Source organism: Chondrus crispus, genomic scaffold, assembly GCF_000350225.1.
Source record: "Chondrus crispus Stackhouse genomic scaffold, scaffold_118, whole genome shotgun sequence".
In the NCBI taxonomy this organism is placed as follows: Eukaryota; Rhodophyta; class Florideophyceae; order Gigartinales; family Gigartinaceae; genus Chondrus; species Chondrus crispus.
Window position 1 is genome coordinate 105089 of NW_005178987.1, and position 8957 is coordinate 114045.

The 8957-nt window shown below is 50.2% G+C and overlaps 3 protein-coding genes; 1 reads left to right on the plus strand and 2 right to left on the minus strand.

The window, feature by feature from the left end:
- Window positions 1-1687: 1687 nt before the first annotated feature.
- On the minus strand, window positions 1688-2605 carry CHC_T00001904001 (hypothetical protein). Its single transcript, XM_005712959.1, has one exon. It carries the CDS (start codon window positions 2603-2605, stop codon window positions 1688-1690), a length of 918 nt encoding a protein of 305 aa, XP_005713016.1.
- Window positions 2606-6545: 3940 nt separating this feature from the next.
- On the plus strand, window positions 6546-6992 carry CHC_T00001905001 (hypothetical protein). The gene has a single exon (XM_005712960.1). It carries the CDS (start codon window positions 6546-6548, stop codon window positions 6990-6992), a length of 447 nt encoding a protein of 148 aa, XP_005713017.1.
- Window positions 6993-7056: 64 nt separating this feature from the next.
- Window positions 7057-8957, minus strand: part of CHC_T00001906001 (hypothetical protein) — a 2054-nt gene continuing 153 nt past the window's right edge. Inside the window, 2 exon segments of the mRNA XM_005712961.1 lie at window positions 7057-7874; window positions 7875-8957. The exon segment at window positions 7875-8957 is cut by the window's right edge and continues 153 nt beyond it. Of these exon segments, the coding sequence (XP_005713018.1) occupies window positions 7875-8957 (1083 nt within the window). The 3' untranslated portion in view covers window positions 7057-7874.

An 8957-nucleotide genomic window follows, 5' to 3' on the forward strand; every position in this document is an offset into this window, starting at 1 on the left:
AGACCCCTTATCTGGAGGAAGAGCGCCCGCCCCACCAAGACCAAGGCAGACAAGTTTTTGTCCCTTTACCCCCGCCCCACCACCTCCGACGTCTCCTCCGCTGCCCCCTCCTCCGCCCTTCTCGCTCCCGCTACCCCCCCTTCCAAGCCCGAGCCCATTCTGGCCTCACCAAAACCGCCCCCGACTCAACCACTCCATGCCCCCCAACCCTCTCCCTCAATCAGTCCACCCTGCCTCCAGTCCCCGCAACCGAAGAGCCACACCAGGAAGTGTCGCGAGAAGGTCACCAAGCAGTTTGAGAATTTGCTCGAAGTCCTTCCACGCCCTCCAAATGGCGTCGAAGTCAAGCACAAGGCCCAGATACTCGAGCTCGCCATCAACACCTTCCGCCACCTCTTGCTCAAGAGAACATCGCTGCAAGCTGAGATCGCTCTAGCATCAAAGCAAGCTCTACGCCAATGGATGGACGTCACCATTGCCTCTGTCTCTGCCTCGCTGCCCCGCGATCTCCGCGGCAACGTTCCGCTTTCCGCCATACTCGAACCCTTTGTCGGTTTGTACTGTGTGAAGAAGGGTTGGACATATGGCGAGATGTGGATCGTTGACGACAATTCCCAAGCATCCCTGGCCTCTTGTGTCTTCAACACGGATAATGAACAAGTGCTCAAGAGGTACGGAACCTTTGCCACCATGTCCAAATCCCGTTATGCTGCCTCGTCCCATCTCAAGTCTGGTATTGTGCAGCGTGTCATTGCCTCCAAGCGTCCCGAATGGCTCGACGACCTCGCGGCCGACCAATCTTCATTTGAACGCGCCCCACTCGCCGCCGAACACGGCCTTTGCGTGGCGCATGCTGTGCCTGTCATGCTTGGAGAACACCGCTGCTCAGGTGTTCTCCTCTTCGCAGACGTAACCCCATGCGCCTTCTCCACCGCCGAGATGACGACGTTGCTAGACCACACGTCCACCCTTGGTGCCTTGCACATGGAGTATGCCTCGCAGGCGGAAACGAGAATATACCACCCACGACCGCAGGAGGCAAAGTTGGAAGCAAAACCGATTCGTATCGCAGAGGCCGCGATCATATCGCCAGATCGGACATCCACCTCAAACCTTCCGGCCCAGTACCCGGGTTGCAGTGTGGAGCAACGTAGCGGGGCCTCCGGCCCGGGCTTTTTGCTGCAGTCCTCAGAGACCTCTGCACTCTTTAGCGAGCCGGAGTTTCTGAGCCGAACGTAACCGCGTGAGTGCCCTTGTGCAAGCCGCGGCTTCCTTGCTGTCACTTAATTTCCCACCCGTTGCGATCGTCACTATTTGAATCCTGCACTGCAAAGTTTTCCGACCTGTGGTCATGTGAAGAGTGAAAAGCTTCGTCGTAGAGGGCTTACGGGGGGGACATTTGTGCACAGCCTTAAATTAACTTTATCGGTAAGGTACTTCCTAAAAGGTACAATACTGTAGCGTTCTAGCTCAAAATGATGAACAATTGTAAAGACGCCGAAATACGGCCCAGATGTATCAAATGACCATGAATAACATCAATCTTGCCGTAGCCCATATAGAGATAACCGATCAGTGAACGCGGCGAGCGACCCTAAGGACTGAATACGTAGCGACGTTGGTCAGCTATGAACGGGGACCCGTTCGCTACTATGGCTCTGTATGCAAAACGGAAGGCTACTGTTTATCACCGACCCAATAACCTCTGGAAGAAATCGGCTTTCGCGCGAGATGGCTTCGGATGGGCCGGGACAGTCTGCTTGCTCTTTGCAGCTGACCCTGACGCAGAAGCGATTTTCGCCTTCTCCGTTGCCGCCTCCTGTGCTTGCTGGTGAGTAGCGATTTTAACCTCAAGGGACTTGAGCCATGACTGTTCTTTCCTCATATCCTCTTCCCTCATCTTCGCCGCCTCTTCCTGAAACTTAACCATCTCTTCAGCTTCTGTCAGCACAGGAAGCCGAATAGCTTCCTCACTACTCGTTGGACGGTTCCATGATGAATCCCGAATGATTTCGTCATAATCCCAGCCAGCAGCATCGGCAACCGCCCGAATCTTGCCCTCCGAGTCCCAGCCCGGTGGAATAATGACGTCCACTGCCGATGACAACGAGGGCTCCCCCCATATACGCAACAACGGGGCGTGGTCACTGTTCGTCATGTCTAGCGAACCCTGACCCCACGCGTGAAGCAAGCGCTGGACCAGCTGCACGGCCCTACCCGTTTTCTCCCCGCTCCCCGTAGGAATGACCAACCCCATGCCCCCGAGATAATTCAATGCCGCACTGCGTATCGCGCACTGTTCCTTGCCGTCTCGACTGACGACGGCGATGACGATTCTGTTCGGGTTGGGGGACTCAATATGTGCTGAGATTTCGCGGAGCTCAGCGGCCGTCTCGACGATAACCACCCATTGCCAATTTTGGCGGCTGTGCATTGCTTGCAACGCTAGAATGTCACATGTTAACGCCGTATCCACCGGGGCTAAAATGCCCGTATAGGAAGGGTTGAATGTTTTTCGGGCCTCCTCAGTGCCTGCAATGAACGTCTGGGACGGAAGGGGAAGCACAACTTCCGGTGCTATCTTCGCTTGCCACGCGTTCAGCATCGGGTATGGTACTTCTTGTGGTCGTTCATACACAGAAACGGAAAAGCTCAGGACTTGGAATTGCTCTGCGTGGGGAGTCTGGATATCCCTACGGAGAAGGGCATGATTTCGAGGTCTGAGTTGGAAGAGTAGCGCGCGTTTGGCCGACCGTTGGTTGTGCCGAGGGAATGAATTCCGCAGGCTGCGAAGCGCGGGAAATTTTGAAAAGTTGCAAAAATAGTAGCCACGTATACAGAGAAATGACTATTTCTCTGTTTTCTCCGAATGCGCGGCTCCTGCCGCAACCCTCGACAGGTCCAGGGAGAAAACCATGTTATGTATCCCGCTTGGAAAATGACGTGGGCATTGCAAACGCAATTGCGCGGGTCCTCTTCACTGCTCAAGTCGGTATGTGTAACCTTACCAAGGAAAGTGATTCAACTTACTTTATAATATAGGCAGCGATCAATGAGAAGAGTTTTAATTCCTATGTGTTCATATCCTCCATAATCTATCGATGGGTTACAATACAGCTTATTTCCAGAAGACGTCCGTTCGACAAAGCCCGATATCAGAAACTTCTTGTCCAATGTGCTTACATCGCGAACTGAGTCTCATGAAGACTCGTTGCATTTCGAAGAGCGGTTCTGTCTTATTCTCGTCCTGGCGACTTCCTCTCTCTCTATACTTCTTCGCAGAACTCCTATATCACGACTCTTTTTCGTTCAATCGTCTCTTCCTAAGCAATACTGCGGCCCCACTTGAATAAAAGGTAACATGGACGTTATTGTCCATTATATATCGTCGACAATCATAAATAGCGTCAACGCAGTCAGAAAATGACTCCCTTGACATACTTTCATTAGTTCTGCTTTCGGCTTCTTCATCACCAAAGATAGTGTGAAGAAGGCAGTACAGAACTCCCCCAGAGTCATGGTCTTTCCCAACATGGGTGCGTTGTCCAGCTACGATGCGCATTTCCTTCCACGGTGGCTGCCTCAAAAATCGCCGGATGATGTCAACAGCATCCTTTGAAGAAAGCCTGTGAAGGTCAAGCTCCCCCCATTTTTTATACCAACTCCTAACGCTTGAGATGGCCATCTCATTCAGATGTTTTCTGAGGTATGGAAGACCGTAGCGTGAAATGCCTTCTTCTAGCTTACCTTGATGGATGTCGTCTCGTAGATGACACAATTCTCTGTGCAAATCCTTGAAACCATTATATGACGCGCCCCACTGGAGACTCCAGAAATCTTCGTCCAGAACTTGGTATTGCTGCCGGTGGGCTGTCCACGTGTCAATGAGGCCTTCTGCTCTAGATAGCTTTTGTCTACTGATTTTCGAGATACTGTTTTCATGAACTCTTGTTGTAGAAAGGGACAGCGGCGCAAGACTAATGGATGTTCTTCTTAAAGAAGTACCAGGCGTCCCATGTCCAGATTTGAGTACGAGGAAGTCATAAGTGTCTGCGTAATCGCAGTCGTTTCGACGGAAGCACTCTGTGATAAGCTTAGAACTGTGGTTAAAGATGAAGTTAAGGTACATATGATTTCGGGATTGCATCTTAGATGGGTCTTGAAAACATTGTTCATGGGTAGGAGGTTGTAAGTCTGGCGGAGTTGGAAAACTATTTTCAAGGAAGGCAGAGACCTGTTTCGGGGACCGGCCCTCTGTTTCGTTTTGCATCGTAGTTGTTTGCTTTGGTGGGCGTGCGGTCGACAGTAGTTGCGTAGGTCTATTCCAGATTGAGTCCCAAGGATAAAACCGTAGCGGGGGCAGTGAAAATTGTAGTTCTCAACGGAAACCGAAGCTCAAAAAGTTCTGTCCTGGGGAACGCCTGCGTTCAGCTGGGACCCCGTAGAGGTAGATGCGCTGAGACCGTCGTAGATAGCGAGGAGAATATGTTAAGAATACTTTGTTTGCAACTTCAAGAACTAGGAAGTGACGTAGAGACGGGACAATGGGAACGCAGAGATTTCCAAGGAAGGAACAACAGAAAACCTTGTAGCAGGCCCTTTTTTACTCACAGCTCGGCTAAGGCCTTCAACGTACTATATGCAGAGAGAAAATGACTTGAAAAGAGCTGGTAAATCTCTAGGGATAGGTGGTAGCGTTGGTACACTCTGTCACAGTGATGAATGGTACAAAATTGTTGATTGAAAATTGAAGGACAACGTCTGTGTTGAGAGATGCAATAGGAAAAAAGGATACAAGGTGTGAGGGACTTGAAAACATTTCCCCATTTCGTCTACGTAATTCGTAAAGCGGTTTCTGGACGACAGCAACGACGGCCTGACGCAAGGTTCGAAATGCCCTTGTTGTGGCCCTTCATCTGGTAACTATGTGGGCAAGCTGCAACGACGGGCTGTGATGGCAACGGGCAGATATTAATGATATTTTTCTAATGCTTAGCAGATAAAGATTCGGATATGGAGATATAGAAACGAGGTACGAATATCGCTGGTACAGTACGTTCTCACGAAATGAGTTTTGTTCTTGGGCCCCGAATCCTGCAAAGACAGAAATCTTCAAACATAAAATGAGAGATATCCAGCAATGTGAGGTGAACGAATCATCCAATGGTAGGTGTTACGGATCTCTATTTCTGAATAACTACTAGATTCTTACACTGCCGCTCACTGCCACGTGGATAAATTCATTCGTGCCTATTTTGTGTCATCGTGCAGCATTTTCGGATTCCATCCTCTGAGGCTTTGCTGGGAGGACTTCGACCAATTCAACCGGAGAGAGAGGTATCCAAATTACGAGATAGTAAAGCTTTCGTACTCGCCCACGTGGCCAAATCTCCAACAGGGAGCATCTGAGGTCGTCCATGCCATAGCCCCCTATTCAGATGCTATCCTTGCGGTTTCAACGGAGATACGATTTCTGGTTTGTTATGGCTCTACTAACGAAAGATGATGCTGCCCGCCCATGGTTTTCACATAAACGGCTCATAACCTCCAATAGAATATGAAGAAACCAACGTAAATGGCAATGACCAACAAGCTCTGTTCCGTGCCGGGGTGACAGCCAGCTCTGTGAGGACTAACATCCGCCCGCCTTCATTGCCTGTAGTCATGTAGACGTTCACTCAACGACGAGTTTGCTGAACGGCCGAATACTGTGCTAAAAACTTATTTCTTATTTCTTGGGTCATGATGACCCAAGAAATAAGTTTTAGAACATATCATGTGATGATCACATGATATGTTCTAAAACAACATAATTTTTCAGAACATACAGTACTCAGAGTATTTCACATACCATCATTAGCTTCCCCCCCATCCCGATGGTACAGTAGTTAGTATACCATCATGACACTTGTCCCTAGATATCTGTCGATATGAGATAGCATTCGCAACAATAGTCAATGAATAAAGCATTTACACCATTAGTTAGGAAAGCGAGACCAAACATCATTCGCAGACAAAAAATCGTTCTGACGTACCCCTTTTTCCTGTTTGGATACGTGCATACTGCCATTCATCTGTTGACTGAATTTCTGGAGGTAAGGGGAGTTAAGTGAGTACACACAGCATTCAAGTCCTGAACTTTTATTCTTCTTTATCTGAAGGTATCACTCTGGAGTAGTATAAATTATGTTCAATTTATCGTTATCCAGCATTTATTCATTCTGGTTAAAACAGCTTATCGGCAAGTCCGAACTCATGCGGGCAATCCCGTCCACCCAGATATAAGGACAGGGTACCGTACACAGTAGAAATAGCAACCTCACATTCGAGGGGCGTTTTTGTCCATTTTTATATGCACAAAACATTAAAAATCGAGGACCAAAAAAAAAAAAAAACAGCTGAGTGACACGCATCCAATAGAAACCTGGTCAGAGTGATCCATGAATAACAGCGATCATCAGCCACCTAGACCCCCCTGAGTGCCATCACCACTGCGCCTTGTTCACCGAAGGCTAAACCCGCTGTCCAGCTCACGCCCCGAGACGATGGCAAGGGTATCAGAGAAAGCCCTTCGACCGCGAGAATATGTGTTCAACCGCCTCTCAGCCGAGCGGATAGCACAACTCACGCCCGGCGTGCGAAAGTTGATGAGGAAGGAGCGAGAGGCGGCGGCGCAAGCACGAGCGGCTGAAGCCGCCCGGGAGGCGTCAGAGGCCGCAAGACACGCAGAGAATATTATCGCTGGCGTGCAAACGCCGGACCCCGAAAGTGAAGCGATACGCGCGCTTGAGAAAGAGTTAGAGGAGCTTCGCGAGAAGAAGCGACGCCTTTATGTGCAACTGAAGAAAAAACTTGAGAAGGATGGGGCGCATAAGGTGGAGATGGACATTACTAGTGATACGGGATCGCTTGCAAAACAAGAGAGTATTTTAGAGAACCCCCCCAAGGAGGATGGATCGGGTCACGGGGCGGGGACACAGAATGCCAAGTAAAGGGCTTGGTCATCTTTTTAACGCTTAAGCACCACGACAATTAGTCTCATTGTCGGTATAAAGATTATAGAGACTCCGCTTTACTGTCGCTTAGTAAAGTACAGAGTCATCTCAATACATTGCTGATACTGCCTGCGAACATGGCTGCAGTAGTAGATTTTGAAGTCCGAGTAGTTCGCGAAAATGAGCAACCGTCTGGATTAGCCTAACTGTTTCTCTAAGGGAATTAGCTGACTTGAAAAAACGAGCCACATAGACGACTGCATTAGATAACGACTAGATGCAGTGTGATCGATTCATATCTCGACGAAACGCGCTCCGCAACGAAACGGAAAGCTTCAACCTAAAGAAAGAGCACCAGCAGGAAACAAAAACCCAAACTTTTTGTACAGGAAACGCTCTTTTTTCTTTACAAACAACTCAAAGAGTACACAACTCGCAGCCCTCACAGTCACGAACGGCATCAGCCCCCGATAGCAGTCGATAGCGTGGTGGTCCTTGCTTTTTTCCCCACAACATTCGGGCAACTCGATTTCCTCCTTTCCAAGTTGGAAATCGCAGTAAAATCTCGTTGCCCGCGAAGAAAACAATGCCGGTATGGGGGAAGTTTATGAATATATACAAGGAAGAAACCAGAATCAAGACTTCCACAATGTCGACATCGACAAAAACGTGGGGCAAAGAACCGATCGGACTGAAAGCAACGACTCCTTGAGTGTTTCGTAATCATACAAACAAGTTGACAGAATACAAAGGCGACGGAGGAGCAAACTGCGACTCTCCGGCGGAAAAAAGGATGAAAGGTTGCAAACTTGTTCACGCAAGGAAACTTGGATACGGATAGACCAAGCCGAACCAATAAAGTTGCAAACGTGCAAGTGGCTAACCCCCAAGCTTCATCTTCAGAGCAGCTGAAGAAGGGCTTGGCGTGGGGGCGCCCGTTGCTCTTGGTTGGTTGCACATGCTTCTTATTCCTTTCAGCTCTGCATTTGCCATATTCAAGCGCTGTTTGAGCTTTGCGTTCTCATTGTGCAACAAGACGCCCATGTCAACCATGCGGTGGGTTACTTGCATAATGTCATCAATCTCCGTCTGCAATTCTGCGAGGGTGGCTTGTCTCTTCTGCCTCGATCTGCGTGCGGATTGGCGGTTGCGAAGCTTTCTCTTGAACAGAACCAACTCGCGTTCTGTGGCGGTCATTTTGCGGACTTCTGCGCTGGTGGTTCCATCGAGATTCCCCAGAACCTCCTTCGGAAACTGCTTTGCTTCGCGTTCTCTCTTTTCCTTGAGAGAACCTGCGGGGGTTTCGACCACCGGCTGCGTAGGCCCTCTTGGTGCAAAGGGTTTCCGCTGGACTTGAGGCGATGTGCGAACCGGAGCGGGGATCGATTTGGCGAGCGGCTGAGGCGAACAGGCGGTAAGGGTGTTTCCTAGGTCCTTAACGACTCTCTTGATAGCTGTACTGACCGGCACGGGCTTGGATGGGGCGGAGGGTTGGACGGGGAGCTTCCGTGGTTCCTTCTTGACGGAGGCGACGTGAGCATTGGAGGGGATGTTTTCCTTTCTGACGTGAGGCGGTAATAGGTCGGCAGTGGAGACATGCGTGGGGACTTGAGAGGTTTTCCCGATTCGACCCGAGGCGACAGGCAAGGTGGGAAGCAGAAGGTGAAGATCGGGTGGAGGTTGTGCTTCATCTGCGGGTTCGCCGTCATCAAGACGGACTTGGAGGGTAGGGGAGAGGGAGGGCTGGGTCCAGGGCCATGCGGATGGGGAGGTTGAGTCGGAGGGAGAGGGTTGGGGGGAGGATGGGGCGCAGGCCAGAGAGTCGATCATGCCGAGATCGTCCCAGAGGGCCTCGTCGCGTTCTTCCATGATGGTGGAGGGCGAGCAGGGTGGAAGGGGAGCGAGACGGAGTGGAGGGTGGAGGAGGATTGTTTTGTCTGGGAAGGTAGGTGTGGTGGGCGT